Source organism: Cryptococcus neoformans (genome assembly GCF_000091045.1).
Source record: "Cryptococcus neoformans var. neoformans JEC21 chromosome 3 sequence".
NCBI lineage: Eukaryota > Fungi > Basidiomycota > Tremellomycetes > Tremellales > Cryptococcaceae > Cryptococcus > Cryptococcus deneoformans.
Window position 1 is genome coordinate 1416605 of NC_006685.1, and position 15004 is coordinate 1431608.

At 47.9% G+C, this 15004-nt stretch overlaps 5 protein-coding genes across 5 annotated transcripts; 4 read left to right on the forward strand and 1 right to left on the reverse strand.

The window, feature by feature from the left end:
* Positions 1-238: 238 nt before the first annotated feature.
* CNC04690 (aminotransferase, putative) lies at positions 239-2171 on the forward strand. Its single transcript, XM_569728.2, has 4 exons — positions 239-616; positions 671-989; positions 1047-1219; positions 1281-2171. Exons 1-4 carry the CDS (start codon positions 357-359, stop codon positions 1966-1968), a joined length of 1440 nt encoding a protein of 479 aa, XP_569728.1. The 5' UTR covers positions 239-356; the 3' UTR covers positions 1969-2171.
* CNC04700 (amidophosphoribosyltransferase, putative) lies at positions 2145-4464 on the reverse strand. Its single transcript, XM_569730.2, has 9 exons — positions 4391-4464; positions 4275-4344; positions 4195-4224; positions 3989-4125; positions 3848-3933; positions 3072-3799; positions 2947-3020; positions 2798-2897; positions 2145-2744 (listed from the first exon to the last, which is right to left on the reverse strand). Coding segments are annotated over exons 1-9 (1665 nt in total). The 5' UTR covers positions 4392-4464; the 3' UTR covers positions 2145-2305.
* A 183-nt stretch (positions 4465-4647) lies between these two features.
* CNC04710 (hypothetical protein) lies at positions 4648-6016 on the forward strand. Its single transcript, XM_024656825.1, has 7 exons — positions 4648-4726; positions 4781-5161; positions 5218-5337; positions 5389-5453; positions 5512-5538; positions 5597-5677; positions 5732-6016. The coding sequence occupies exons 1-7, from the start codon at positions 4667-4669 to the stop codon at positions 5772-5774; spliced, it is 777 nt and encodes a 258-aa protein (XP_024512458.1). The 5' UTR covers positions 4648-4666; the 3' UTR covers positions 5775-6016.
* A 1990-nt stretch (positions 6017-8006) lies between these two features.
* CNC04720 (hypothetical protein) lies at positions 8007-9393 on the forward strand. The gene is made up of 5 exons (XM_570016.2): positions 8007-8252; positions 8312-8519; positions 8568-8876; positions 8938-9063; positions 9119-9393. The coding sequence occupies exons 1-5, from the start codon at positions 8107-8109 to the stop codon at positions 9221-9223; spliced, it is 894 nt and encodes a 297-aa protein (XP_570016.1). The 5' UTR covers positions 8007-8106; the 3' UTR covers positions 9224-9393.
* Positions 9394-9923: 530 nt separating this feature from the next.
* On the forward strand, positions 9924-14401 carry CNC04730 (potassium transport protein, high-affinity, putative). The gene is made up of 22 exons (XM_024656826.1): positions 9924-10373; positions 10426-10608; positions 10657-10691; positions 10739-10892; positions 10946-11424; positions 11463-11536; positions 11584-11724; positions 11776-12167; positions 12217-12430; positions 12497-12534; positions 12594-12601; positions 12660-12674; positions 12728-12805; positions 12857-12922; positions 12961-13005; positions 13061-13199; positions 13248-13422; positions 13471-13517; positions 13569-13684; positions 13738-13822; positions 13874-13892; positions 13951-14401. The coding sequence occupies exons 1-22, from the start codon at positions 10242-10244 to the stop codon at positions 14112-14114; spliced, it is 2799 nt and encodes a 932-aa protein (XP_024512580.1). The 5' UTR covers positions 9924-10241; the 3' UTR covers positions 14115-14401.
* Positions 14402-15004: the final 603 nt, after the last annotated feature.

The window sequence follows — 15004 nt, forward strand, 5'->3', positions numbered from 1 at the left end:
GGCGAAGAGTGGAAATGGCAAGATTGGTAAAAAGCGTGAAAAGGTCAGATTTCTGAATGGAAAAGTCAGATTTTGAGCGAGCATCTGACCTTTGTGTGAGAAATCTGACCTTTTAGGATTTTATCTGACCTTTTCCGGTGTAATTTGACCTTTTTGGAGTGGAGCGGGTCGCAAGCGAGGCGGGACAGGAAGCGCCGGGCGGCAACTCAAGCGACGACGTCCACGCAATAGTCATTTCGCGACTTCACCCAGTAAACGAACATCCTCTCAATGGTCAAATTTTGCTCTCATCCCTAATATCCCACAGCTCTCTCCCCCTATAAAGCACAGCCCCGCGCCCCATTGAGATCACCACCATGCCTCCTCGAATTGCCCCTCTTCTCTCTCGAACTGTCCGTACCTCCACCAGGTCTTTCGCCTCCACCTCCGTCAGCATGTCTGCCCCCGTCCGCACTGCAGCCCAATGGTCCGATTTTGGCCGTGAACACGTCTCTCACGGTCTTGGCCGGGTGAAGGACCATGTTATCGTCAAGGGTGAAGGCCTCAACCTTTATACCGCTGATGGTAAGAAGTTGCTCGACTTCACTGCTGGTATCGGTGTTACCAACCTTGGACAGTGGGTATTGTCCTCTTCATCATCCAGCACTTCAAGCTCACGATGCACCTTTAGCTGCCATCCCGCGGTCTCCAAGGCTGCTGCTGAGCAGATCAACAACCTCGTTCATCTTCAGTGCTCCATCGCTTTCCATCAGCCCTATCTTGAGCTTATCGAGAAGCTCCTCCCTGTTATGCCCGACCCCTCTCTTGACCAGTTCTTCTTCTGGAACTCTGGTTCCGAGGCAGTTGAGGCTGCCGTCAAGCTCACCAGGAAGGCAACTGGCAGGCAGAACTTGATTGTCTTCCAGGGCGCTTATCACGGCCGAACCATGGGTTCCGGTTCCATGACAAGGTCTAAGCCCATCTACACCCAGAACACCGGCCCTTTGATGGTGTGCTTTCTTTTCAGTTGTTGACAAGCGTTTGCTGATTGATTCTGTCTTTCGCAGCCCGGCGTGATCGCCACCCCCTATCCCTATTGGCACTCTCTTGGCGCTTCTCCTTCTACATCCGAGGAGGAGCTTGTCAACCTCGCCAAGTACCAGCTTGACCTTCTCTTTCGTCAGCAGACCAGCCCCAAGGATGTTGCCGCTATCTTTATTGAGCCAGTCCAGGGTGAGGGGTACGTTTTATATCTCGCTCATTTCATGAGGCAATCCAGCTCACTAGATATTCCCTAACAGTGGTTACGTTCCCTGCCCCCCTGCCTTTATGAAGCACCTTCGAGAGGTTTGCGACAAGCACGGCATCCTTCTTGTTGTCGATGAAGTTCAGACTGGTTTCTTCCGAACCGGAAAGTACTTTGCCGTCAACTCCATTCCCGATTTCCGACCCGACGTCCTTGTCTTCGCCAAGGGTATCGCCAACGGTTTCCCCCTCTCCGGTATTGTCTCCACCAAGGAGCTCATGAGTACTCTTGACGTTGGTTCTTTGGGTGGAACTTATGCCGGTAACCCCGTCGCTTGTGCCGCTGGTATTGCCGCCCAAGAAGTCTATGCCTCTGGTGAGATCGAGAAGAATGTTGCCGCTCGATCCGAGCAGCTCTTCACCGCCCTTAACAAGCTAGCCTCTTCCGAGAAGACCAAGCACCTCATTGCCGATGTTCGAGGTGTTGGTCTCATGACTGCCATTGAATTCCGTTCTGCTTCCGACCCTCTTACCCACGAAGGATTGCCCGAGGGCACCAAGATTCCCAAGGACATTGGCAAGAGGGTTCAGGCTTATTGTCTCGAGAAGGACTTGATGGTTCTTACCACTTCTTGCTTCGACACTATCAGGTTCATTCCTGCTTTGGTCATTAATGAGGAGGAGATGAAGAGAGCTATGGACATCTTCACCGAGGCTGTGGAGAAAGTTGCCCTCGAGGCCTAGAAAACTGGCATAGAGTTAGTTGTAAGGAAGAAGTTTCATATATTTGTATTATCCAGCACTTTCGGTATTTCGTATGCATTTTGGGCCCAATCAGATATTCCAGCGAGTTTTCATCAGTAGAAAAAGCTGTTGCTTATAACACATGGTACTATTAGAATTGTATAGTATACGAATCGCCACGTAATATGCTATAAGCAGGATGCAAAACAAGTAAATACATTTCAATTTTATATGCAAAAGTTCTCGATTGTCTGACATTGCTACCGCAAGAAAACATGATCAGCCCAAAAAACAAAACAAATGGGAAAACATCGATGTCATGAAACAAGTCCCCAGTCTATGAGCCGAACCAAGAGTTATGAAGGCCGACAGTGTCGTTGGGAGAAGGCATAGCAGACGGCCCGATTTTGGGAGAATGGTTGGCCAAACCCATAAGAGAGTCGGATCCGTTCATGGGTCCGCTGCAGCTAATCTGCCCTTCTGGCTGCTCAACGACAGCTTGGATCTTTTTGGCCTTGGCCTTGTCGTTTCTCAGCTTCATCAAGTGTTCGAGGTATCTGTCATCGACACCACCAGTGACGTATTCGCCGGTAAAGACAGAGCAGTCGAACTGTTCGATGGAAGGGTTAAATTGCTTGCACGAGGCAACAAGATCGTCAAGGGTCTGGTAAATGACGAGGTCGACGCCAATGTGCTTGGCAATTTCTTCGGTAGTTCGATTGTGGGCGACGAGCTCTTCGGGAGAAGGCATATCGATACCATAGACGTTGGAGTAACTTTTAAGGAACAATCAGCATGTGGGTAAAACTACAGGCAAACCGATACTTACCGGATGGGAGGAGCACAGGAAGCAAAGACGACCTTCTTGGCACCTACGTCCTTGGCCATTTGCACAATCTCCTTGGAAGTGGTGCCTCGAACAATGGAGTCTGGAGAAACTGTCAATACCGATACAGTACATCAGAAGATAAGACTTGCCATCAACAAGCATAACAACCTTGCCAGCAAACTCCATGGGCATGGCATTGAGCTTTCGTCGAACGTTCTTGCGTCTGCAATCTACATTAGTATGACTGAGATGAAAGTAAGTGGAGAATACTTGCCGCTGCGTCTGTCCCGGCATGATAAAAGTTCTACCAACATAACGGTTCTTAATAAACCCTTCTCGGTAAGGGATTCCAAGGTGTTGAGCAAGTTGCAAAGCGGCAACTCGAGAGGTGTCGGGCACAGGAATCACAACATCTACAGTCAAACCAGCTTTGGCCAACTCCTTCTTGGCCGTCTCAGCGAGATACTCTCCCATGGCCATTCGGCTTCGGTAGACACTGATACCGTCGATAGTGGAGTCGGGTCGAGCAAAGTAGACATACTCGAAAATGTCGGGGGAGAAGACTTGAGGTTCGGCCACTTGGCGGCGAGAGATTTTTTCGCGGGTGATAATGATGGCCTCACCGGCCTTGACATCCTCCCAATCGCTGAAACCTAATCCCTGAGCAACAATATTCTCACTCGCGACCAAATAATCAAGTCCGCCTCGGGCACCTTGTCTGGTGGCGATGCCGACGGGGCGGATACCGTTGGGGTCTCTAAAGACCACAAGACCAAAGCCGGCAATCATGGCTACACAGGCGTAGCCACCGATACAGGCTTTGTTAAGATCACCGACGGCGGTGAAGATGTCTTCCTCATTGATACGGAACTTGCCAGTCTTTTGAAGATTGTTAGCGAGGATGTTGAGAAGAAGCTCAGAGTCGGAATCAGTGTTGATATGTCTATGAGCGTCGACGTCAAGGAACTGTCTCAAGGCGGGGGTGTTGACGATGTTACCGTTCTATAGCAGTGTCAGTGGTTTCATTACATTCATCGAGATGCCACGTACATGGGCGAAACAGATTCCATAAGGAGAGTTAACATAAAAAGGCTGCGCCTCGGCATGAGCAGAACTGCCCGCGGTGGGGTATCGAGCTACGTTACAAATCAGACAACTGGGCTTACAAATGAGTAGTTGCAAAATGCTCACCGTGGCCGATACCCATCCAGCCCTTGAGACCGGCAACAGCAGCCTCGTCAAACACATCCCTGACCATACCATTCGCCTTTACTTGATAGAATCGACCACCCGACCCGCAAGTGACGACACCAGCGGCGTCCTGGCCACTGTGGCGAACGCAAATACCAGTCAGCGATGGTGCACACTGGATAATTGACAGGCGAATGTGAGCTTACCGGTGTTGCAGAAGGGAAAGACCCTCAGCACTGGGTATAAACTGTCAGCACCTCCTGCAGGCCTGGTCGAAAGCACTTACAGCTCTGTGCCGGCAAGAGTGGTCTGCGTGGCCAGGGGATCGTGAAGGAGGAGGCCGATGATACCGCACACTGCTGCTGTGAGCTGGGGCAGGGGGAGACGGGAAGGCTGGCTTACTTTTTGAGGGGGCGGAAAGGAGGGGATTAGCGATACAACCAGTCTAAAACAACAACAAAAATCAAAAAATAAATTATTATTCTCGCCTCTCTCCTCGTTGCTACTCGTTCGGCAAATCCTTAAATCTTTCCATCGAGCTGGCGACCGGTTAATCACACGTCACCCGTGCCTGTCCAGGCACCACCACCACCACGGCACGCGTCTTGGTAATATAACCACTCCCACCTGCCAGCATATAGTATATCCTTTCCCTCGCTCTTCCTTAAGCACACATAGATGACATCCATATCCCCAGAAGCAGACACATCTCTCAGGAGATCTACGAGGGCCAAGAAGGTATTTCCACTGTCACATCACATAGACGCGTCGGTGCTCAACTGCAACGCGTAGCGAATCGTCCTTGCAGAGAGCGATGAAGAGAACGATGGGCCTCAGACCGCTCCCAAGAAATCCAGAGCATCCAAACCAAAGAGCGAAGATGTGCTCGTTATCTCCGACAAGGCCGAAATCACTACTGAAGGCGTTTCCCTATCACCCAAGGCCAAGAAGGTCGTTGCAGCGGTTAGTAAACCCAAAAAGGCGCCGGCCAAGAAGAAGAAGGAGATGACTCCTGATGAAGATAGTGAAGAACGAGAGGACGAAGAGGATGGCGAGGTGTTGAAGATGGGAGATAGGCTTCCAAGCATCAAGTTGGAGGATGAGGAGGGGAACACGGTTGATGTTTCAACATTGGCCGGTGAAAAGGGCGTTGTGTTCTTCTTGTACCCCAAGGTGGGCCCATCGTTGGATAGAAGTAAAAAATATATCATTTACTGACATAATTCAAGGCCGACACACCAGGATGTACTAATCAAGCATGCGGGTACAGAGACATGTTCGAAGAAATCGCAGTATTTGGTTATGAGATTTATGGACTCTCAAAAGACACTCCGACGGCACAACAAAAGGTACTCAAAATTGGTGCTGTTCTGTCAAGCCCAGGGCTGATATAATTACAGTGGAAAGCCAAAAAATCTCTCAACTACCATCTTCTCAGTGATCCCAAGAGCAAACTGATCAAAAGGTTAGTCCTTGACCTCCATCCAACATCATCCTCGCTCATTTTTTCGATACCTCATTAGGCTGGGTGCATTCGTTCCTCCCAAAAAGTCAGTGCTTCTGGCAATGCAATGCCTGGCTTCTATATGCTGACAGTCAAATATATAGCACCAAGCGTTCTCACTTCATCTTCGAGAAGGGAACGGGCAATCTCATCGACATTGATATCGGCGTCAGGCCCGCAGAAGAGTAAGTTTAATTCATCAAAAAGGCTAAGACAATTTGACTAATTTGATCCGATAGTCCCAACAATGTTGTCGGGTTCTTAACTGAGAAATATTTATAATAGATAAGCGGAGCATGTGCTCATTCCAAACTGGCATTGCTCAGCGGGTTTGATGGGCGAATCTTTGTGTTGATTTCTTGAACATTCTTGCACCTTTGTGATAATCAACCCCTCGTGTATTGCAGATTGGGCAACTTGAATAAGGAATATGAGAAGAACCAATTGCGCAGTAGTAAAAGATAAGCTTTTGTTGAATCGTTGCTGGGATTAGCAGAGACATGAATGTAACACCGCTACAATTAACGAAACGTCCACAACAAAGAGACTCTATAACGCGTAACAAATCACATCACTCCAGCTGGCAATCAATCGTACGCTGACAGATACATCCAATGCAGAGCGCAGAGATACAACCAACAAAGGACATTGCGATCGCAGACATCAGCAACAGATGGACCTCAAGATTGCCACACATGACTTCACAACATTATCATCGTCAGTAATCATTTGTACTAAATAATTGCCAGATAATAGCTGTGACTTCCTGTCGTTTCGCCCTCATACTGTTTTCACTTTACCGCTTTGTTGACCGACGAGCTTGCTAAGAGTATAGTGCCCATTCCATCGAGCGCTACGACAACCAAGATTCCCAACACTTGAGTTGCATCGGTAGCTGCATCACTCAGTTGATGATGCTTGGTGACTTAAGATGAACAGGGGCAGATCCAGGTGCGGCTCAATAAGATGGTAATGCATGACAACAAATAACGGTACCGGAAAGTGTTGTAATGAATGTAGAAATGAAGAAGATATGAGCCTGAAGACACGAATTGGTCAGCTTTCAATCCTTCCAAGATGAGCAGAAAATTTTCAAGGAACGGAAAATTTGTCAGAGGTAAAAAGTAAGGTAGCGTGGTTTTTTCAGCATCGACGACGGTAAAGACGTCCTCAAGCCAAATGCACTCAGGTCATCGTTCGGTAAGGTAGAGAAAATAAGAGAAAAATGGCCGTAGCCCAAAACGAGATCAAGAAAGAAGAATTCACTGCTCACCTAACTACTGCTATTAACAGTTTGCCTTTGCACGTGCCGGATATTGTGGAAATCGAAAATTGAACGTCGATCAGAAAGCCCGCTCCAGCCCACGGTATCTCCCAAGCTTTCCCCAAGAGGTCAAAACTGGTACCATACCGCCAGCTTCTTCGATAACCTCCCGGAACCTCTCTCGAAAGAGAGGACCGACGGCTAAATGCCTCTGTGAAAGAGCGAAGCGGGTGACTAGATCATCCCCTCGACGTGGAAAATGTGGCTAGTGTGGACTAGCAAAAAAGAACGATTACTATACAGAGATCCTGCAGAGTAAGGTCGATGAAGAAAAAGGAAACGAATGAGTGATGCATTTGTTTAAATAGGTCTGGCAGAGAGCGTGGGGGACCGACCGTGGGAAAACGGAATACGCTAAGTGGAGGCAGAAAGGGAGAAAAGTGCATAAAATGCCTCGGCGTTAAGAATATTTTAAGGAGTTAACGCCTACGCATTCGGTAAAGAACGCGTGATGGAAGGTCAAAGAGCCCAAAGGAATCAGAGAGTTTTCGTCGCTTAAACGAAGCGAGGCCTCCACCGCTCAGCGCTGCCCTCGCTACTACTTCTTCTCCATGAAGTGATAAGGAACTATGATGAACCATCTTTTGTTGCTATGCATAAAGATTTTTATATGAGCTACCTGGACCTTCCTGGTTTATCGTAGTTGCCAAGCATCATAAAATGATGATGGATGCTGCTAAAGATTGTTGGAGTAGTCTTGTTGTCATCATATGGGATGCGCAAGCAGCGACGATAGGTGCTTCTTCTCTCTTGAGCAGGCTGGGCGAAGTCAAGGGGAAACAATATGATCTTGGGATGACAGAACGAAGTATCCGCTATTGTTATCTGGCAATTAATCACTACAGACAACGCAATGATGATGCTGTGGTGAATGAAGTCCGTCACGTCTTCTGGCAATTCCGAGGTTCATCTGTTGTTGATGTTTGCGATTACCACAATGTCCTTTGTTGATTGTATATCTACGCTCTGCGTTCGATATATCTGTCAGTATAAGATTGATTGCCAGCTGGACTGATGACCACATATGTACGAGAACGAACAACGAGGAGGTTGAGGATGAAAGGGCGACGCGTAGTAGTCACTAGTAGATAGAACGAGAAGAAGAGTGGAGGGGACAAGCGGTTATGACCGACTCCAAATGCGGTCGTTGTCGTCGCGTTCCACGTCCACCAAGAGCCATCATCAGCATTATCGCTCTCGGCGTTCTCGATTGTCGCTCAAATCTCCTATTTTCGACAGTTTAACTTTGACCGAGTGACCTGAGGTTTATAACCAAAAGCGAAGACAATCATGCTTTCGTTTTTCCGAAGCGCAAAAGCCCTGGGCCTTCTTACTTTAATCACAGCGACTTCAGTCACCGCCAAGGGAACACTTGGAATCAAGGGCGCCAAAGTAGCTGTCACATCCCCGGATGGACTGAACGACGCCACCTACACGTAAGTAATGCATGGCTTGGTATCTAGAGATACGGTATATAACTTGGGGTTTCATTTAGTCTGAAGGAACCCACTCCTCTTCCTTCGCCTATCGCCCTCTCTGAGACCACAAACTTCAAGCTCGCCTTTACTGTCATTGACACGACATCGGGAGAACCAGTGTATCCTCAACAAGCCCATCTTCTTCTTGAAGGCCTGCAGGGTGATGATGATGATGTGACTTTACCTATTACTGTCAAAAGCAACGGCAAGGCTCAAATAACTATCGTAAGCTCTCGCAGTCGAATTGCGCAGTCTATGCTCACACTATGGCAGAACGCTGCTAAGCCTCATCCTGCCCTTTTACCTACCCGCGGCAAATTCCATCTCACTCTCCTCCTTTCGTCGCTGGACGAATATACCCCTCTCGCTTACCCTTTGGGCGAACTCTCTATTCCCGAATCTATTTTGCAGCCTCGTCCTCGAAAGCGACATGATCTCCCTCCGCGAGCTGGTGAGCCGGCCTTCCAGCCTGAGCAAGAGCTATACCACACTTTCAAGGAAGATCCTAAGACTGTGGGATGTGCTAAAAGTGGTGCTGGGATTATAGTAACCCTTGCTCCTTGGGGTGTACTTTTTGCATTGGTTAGTACTTTCAGACTTTCTAGGGTAATCAAAATCGGCTTCGGCTAACTCAAAATTGCAGTTTGGAAAGCTATCGCCTTCTCTCAATTTCCAAACTCCTCCAGTATCTTCCTATGTGTTTTTGCTTGTCCTTGCGGCTATTGAGACACTCATCTTTGTGTACTGGGTTGGCCTTAAATTGTACCAAGTGGGTATCGAAGAATGATCGTTCTCGAGGTGTACGCTGATCACAAACTTCCTAGCTCCTGCCCCCTTTCCTCGCCCTCTGTGCAATTGCAGCATACAGCGGCTTGATTGCTCTTCGCGAACTGAGGGAGCGAAGGCTGAAAGCCGGAGGAACCCCATGAATAGCCTTCTTGTTAAAACGTAAGAGTATAAAAGTACATACAACGACATGTACATATCTAAGCATGTGATTTTGAGTTTTCTTATTCGAAAAACCCAACTTGGGCTATAAGAAACGTACTACAAGCAGAGTCCTAGAATTTTGGGAGTAAATGCAATTGGGATGAAAAGGGACCTGTTCGAAGCTGATTGATTAATCGTCGAAGACGCAAAACTTGTTGAACCTCGGTAAATGCAGGAGTCGAAAGAATACCTTCCTTTGACAAGAACGTTTTTTCCACTGAACGCATCAAGAAAGCTCAGGTATTTTCAGAGCTATTGGCCTGTTATACGAAGTTGGCTGTGTCTGAACTTCACGACCAGTAGGAATGATCTTAGATCCCAGACAGTGATAGTTATTCACGATCCTGACAGACGATCGGATCAATGGGAGGTGGTGATTGCTCGAAATTCTCTCTTTGTACCTCTGGACGCATTGGCTCCCGATGAAATGGTTGCTATGGAAATATATAGGAATTTAAGCACATATGTAGAGATGGTCTCGTCTTGTACCCCATGGCTCATAAGATGTCTTTCCCAGTTGTTGATGATGTTTGTGCTAAATTTAAAATGGGTTCGTCACTCCCACGTGGGAAGAATGGCGCAGGGAGGGCCCAGAAGGTGTCACAGATTGCAGATCGCACATTTGTTGATGTAGAAGGAACATTTGATTCCAGCTTTTCGGCGGCTGGCGGCTCAATCGTCCTTTGGGTCCTTTATCCGGTTTCCGCTGTGCGTCAGTCCTTTGCCCTTGTCTTCGTTACCAAATCCACCTTTTTCCATCGTGCTTAATTCGTCTCGCACCTCCACCCTCCCATCAGTCTCGCAGCCTCGCAGCGTCTATCACTCTAAACGCCATGTCCGCCTCCGACCAATAACAATACACAAGTGCACTTGCAAGGTCGAGCTTCCAGCGACCCTCACTGCCCACCACTCATCATCTAATCCACAGCGCTTCCGAAAAGCCTGTGACCCTCCACAATGCCGTCCATCAGACCCTCACTCTCCACCCTGCCCTCTTACCTCGCCTTACCCTCCAGAAGGACGAAATGGAAGGCTCTCATTGTGGGCTCCCTCAACTTTTATCGAATCCACCTCATTACCTTTACAGTCGTAAGTTATCGCAATACGGACAGCTATCCTAGTCTAAGCAAGGACTGCACAGGTTCCTCTCATTACTTCCTCCATCATGTTTGCCTGTAATACAGAGTATCACATATCGTACATCGACTGTCTTTTTTGCTGTATGTCTGCAATGACGGTGACTGGACTGGCAACTGTGGATCTGAGTACTCTGAGTCCTTTTCAACAAGTGATATTGTTCCTTCAAATGATTATTGGAAGTCTGGTAAGTTTTCGAGGTAAACCATGCGCAAAAACACTGACTTTTGATCAGTCGTTTGTGTCGATCGTTATGATTCTAGTCAGACAGTATGTGATCATTTTTTTTTCGCCCGTTCATAGTTGACGTTTAATAGGTACTTCTTTCGACAAACTTTCAAGCATGTCCTTCAAGAACGAGAAAGGAGAAGAACTCGCCTAACTAAGACTATCACTCGCGTGGCCACGGCAGCTCCACCTATATCTGCTATACGGAAAAGGTTTGGCGCTGGTTTTCGCCAGTTTGATAAGGCAAGCAACCCAGCCTATCTATACATGATGCATGTGCTAATCTGAGTCAGCAGGGCGATACTGAATTAAAAAATGGGTCTCCGGAGCGTTCAGCGCCATCGTCTCTAGAGTTGAAAGCCGTTTCTCACTCGCCAAAGAAGCCTGAAGATCATCATCATAAGCACTGGAAGAAGGGACATCAAAAGTTACGTCCGGACATGATCAAACGTGTTCAAGGTGGAGGCGTTGGTCTGGTCAATCCCATGGGATGGTACGACGTCGAACGAGCAGAAATTGCAACCCCGGCACCCACGCCAGAACTCAGAAGTGACACGCCATTGCCGTCTGGTAAGACTGTGGCTGCTGATGGAAAAGACTTATCCCAAGCTTTGGAGGCAGTTGTTGTCAGCGGAGTAGCACAGGCGCGGCAGTCGGCAGGAGAAGCAGAACAAGAGGTTTCCGAAGTGGAGAACAAGGAGCCAAAGACAAAGCTGTCCGAGGCTGAAGCTGGAGCTAAAGTGGCTGACAAAGTCAGCACCGGATCTAATGAAGGGTGCGTATATAGACTATGGATACCAGCTGACTTGTCAGTGATCGAACGCCCACCCCACCTCCATCCCCGGCCCGTCACAAGATCCCATATGCCGGTTTGCAGCTTACAGATGGTGCGTGGTACCATTTCCGCAATGGCGCAATGGCTAATATCCAACAGAGGCCTTTCCTAGGTCCAAGACAATTGCTTTTGAGGACACAATTGACGATAGCCATGACCATCGAGAACGAGGCCCAACCACTCAAAGAGAAGGCGGCACGTTCCCAAGGACAGCTACTTTCCGTAATAATGCCGTAGACCGTAAGTCACTCCTTTAAAGGATTAGCAATCGTATAATAAATAAATCATCAGCTCGACTGCCCCACTCTGCCACCATGCAATCCAATGCTGGTAATTTCCCGCGCACTTACTCTCTCCGCCCAATGAACAGCCGTCGCACTGATGCAAAGATGGAGGGCTTTGGTGGGTTTCCTACACCTCTAGCCATTGGTAAAAAAGTCTTTGGCAAGGTTTTTCCGGAAACGTCCAAAAGCCTTTCAAAGACATTCACAGTACCTCGAACCAATACACTGAGTGGACGTAGCACGGGGGGAGGGACGGAAGGCAAAGACGCCCCCTATATATCTTTCTCTGCAACTGTTGGGAGGAACAGTCGTTTCCAGGGTTTGACCACCGAACAGATGGATGAACTGGGAGGTGTCGAATATCGAGCTCTCCGAGTGCTTCTCTACATCGTCGTGGGCGTAAGTAGAAAATGCTGAAAATTCTAAAACAAGAAACTGATAATCACAGTATGTCATCTTCATGCCGCTCGCCGGGTTTGTCATTATTGCCCCCTATATTTCCGCTGGAAACCGTTATGACTACGTCTTCAACGAACAACCGAGAAATGTTGGGATTCCTTGGTTCGCCTTATATCAATCTATTTCAGCTTTTACCAACACTGGCATGAGTTTATGCGACATGAGCATGCTGCCGTTTCAAAGAGCATACCTCATGATAGTTGGTAGGTCCCTTTTTTCTGTTGCCCATGCTCTTCTCATCCCATGGACTAAATTTATGTCTTGTATAGTTATGATAATATTGATCTTTGCTGGAAATACTGCTTTAGTAAGCATTCATTTCTCCGCATCATGTGTTGGTAACATGTGCTAATAGTAGTTGCGCAGCCTGTATTGTGAGCTTCACTTTTCCAACCATATTACTTGGTGGCTGACAGGACGTCCCATCCTCAGCCTCCGTTGTACAGTGTAAGTAATTAGATGGTGGGAGCAAATCGTTTCGAGGCTAACACTGTTATTAGATGGGTTATCTACAAATGTGTTCCGGAGTCTTCACGTGTTCGGGAGTCGCTCAAATTCCTTCTGGATCACCCTCGAAGGTGCGTACCCTGGTTTACTGGCGCAGACAAGCTTTCTGATAAAGTCTTTAGGTGCTTCGTCTATCTTTTCCCCTCTACCCAAACATGGGTACTCGCTCTTGTCATGCTTACTCTCACGTGAGTCATCTTATAAAAGAGTGAAGCTTACTTGCTAGTCTCATTGATTGGGTCAGTTTTTTGGTTCTCGACTTGGGCACCGAGTGAGTGATCCCTTCTGCATCCCATAGCCAGGCCTTCTGACAATCATTTCTGTAGAGCCATCATGTCTTTACCTATTGGGACCAGGATAGCAGCGGGCTTTCTACAGTCTGCTGCTGTTCGTGCTGCAGGTTTCAGTATTGTTCCTCTCGGGGATCTTGCGCCTGCCGTCAAAGTTCTTTACGTTGTTATGATGGTAGGTTTATCACGGTTCACTCTGAAAAGTAGCTTACAAGAGATTCAGTACATATCTGTTTATCCCATCGCGCTGTCAGTGCGATCTACAAACGTATATGAAGAGAAGAGTCTTGGTCTGTTTGGTGATGAAGTTGAGGAAGATGATCTGTCTGAAGAGGGAAGCGGCGCTCATGCAGTAGCAAAATATATTGGTTGGCACGCGAGACGTCAGCTAGCATTTGGTGAGTCCCATTTTTGATAGTGACACATTAACTTATATGCCCTTGAAGATATCTGGTGGCTTGCTTTTGCATTATGGCTTGTCTGCATTATAGAGGTAAGTCTATCAAGAAAAAGCCAGAATTAGATCTTGACGACTTTGATGCAGCGAGGGCATATCGACAACGATCAAGAATGGTTCAGCATTTTTAACATTATTTTTGAACTGGTCAGCGCTTACGCGACTGTGGGTCTAAGTCTAGGAGTGCCCTATGATAACTATTCGTGAGTTATTTGCTACCACCAATAAATATTTTAACTCACGTTGGCGACAAAAGGTTCTGCGGTGGGTTCCGAAAGCTTTCCAAATTGGTAGTGATAATTGTCATGCTACGTGGCAGACACAGAGGCTTGCCTGTTGCCGTGCGTATCAAATGATTGACATGAATTCAAACTGACCTGGGGCCTGTCTAGATCGATCGTGCTGTCATGCGTAAGCCAAACGGATGGGTATCTGGTCGAACTGTGAACACTGATACTCATTTACATAGTGCCAAAGGACTTTACTACTGCCGAAGAGACTGCTTTCGAAGAAGAACGTTCTAGGCGTGCATCGCGAATGGGAAGCATGTTCAATGAAGACGTCTTTGACATGCGTAGGGGTTCTTACGGGGGGGATGTCCCCAACTACAGAGCGAGCGACCCTGCTAGCTGAGTGGGAGTAGGTGGAAAGATGTTGAGGTCGAAGACAGAGAGAAAGGTTGGGTAGATGTGAGGGTGGTCAAGGGGTTGATGGTCGAGGTGAGGGATGGTCGGATGACAGGCGAGCCAGAGTTAGGAGTCTTGAGGTCTTGAGGCGAGAGATGAATAGCGCCAGGTTCTCCTTTTCTCCTGAGAGGCCTTCCAATCCTAATCCAAATTCCAATTCAAATCCAAATTCAATGTTCCAATACTAATCTCAGCTAATTCTCCTGCGCCCCTGGCGCGAATCAAAGTAAGAGCGTATTTGGTGATGATGAAGAGGTTTGAGGTTGTTAAGTGGATGTTTGAGGTTGTTGAGGGTGAGAGACAGGGTAGAGCGGGGTGGTGGTTGACGAAAGATGGAGTTGAGAATGTTGGCAACCTGGTAGACGGGGATAGATACATCTTCGGAGAGTTCAATTGGCGGAGGGGGAGTGGGAGTTTGAGAGTCGAAAAGAGGAGTGAAAGGGCGAAGAAGAGAGACATGGAAGATATCGAAGATGCGCCAGTCTGGCGGAAGCTCGATTTGATATGGTGGGGATGAAAATTGCCCATTTGGTGAGGCGTTCCACGATGAGCAAAATGGAGTTGAACGTACCGGAGCCTGGGAGCGGCTCGATGAAATCCATGGAGAGATGTCTCCACGGAACTTTGGGAACAGGAAGCGGTCCGAGCAGAGGATGACTTCGTTGATGAGAGACCTTGGTGGGCTGACAAGTAGCACAGCCGGTAACGTACGCTTCGACATCTTTTCGTAACCCATTCCAAACATAATCCCTCGAGATCATTTCCATGGTCTTGGTAATACCTGGGTGTCCGGCGAGGGAGGAACTATGGCGGGCTTCGAAGATTTGTGTCGGGCGT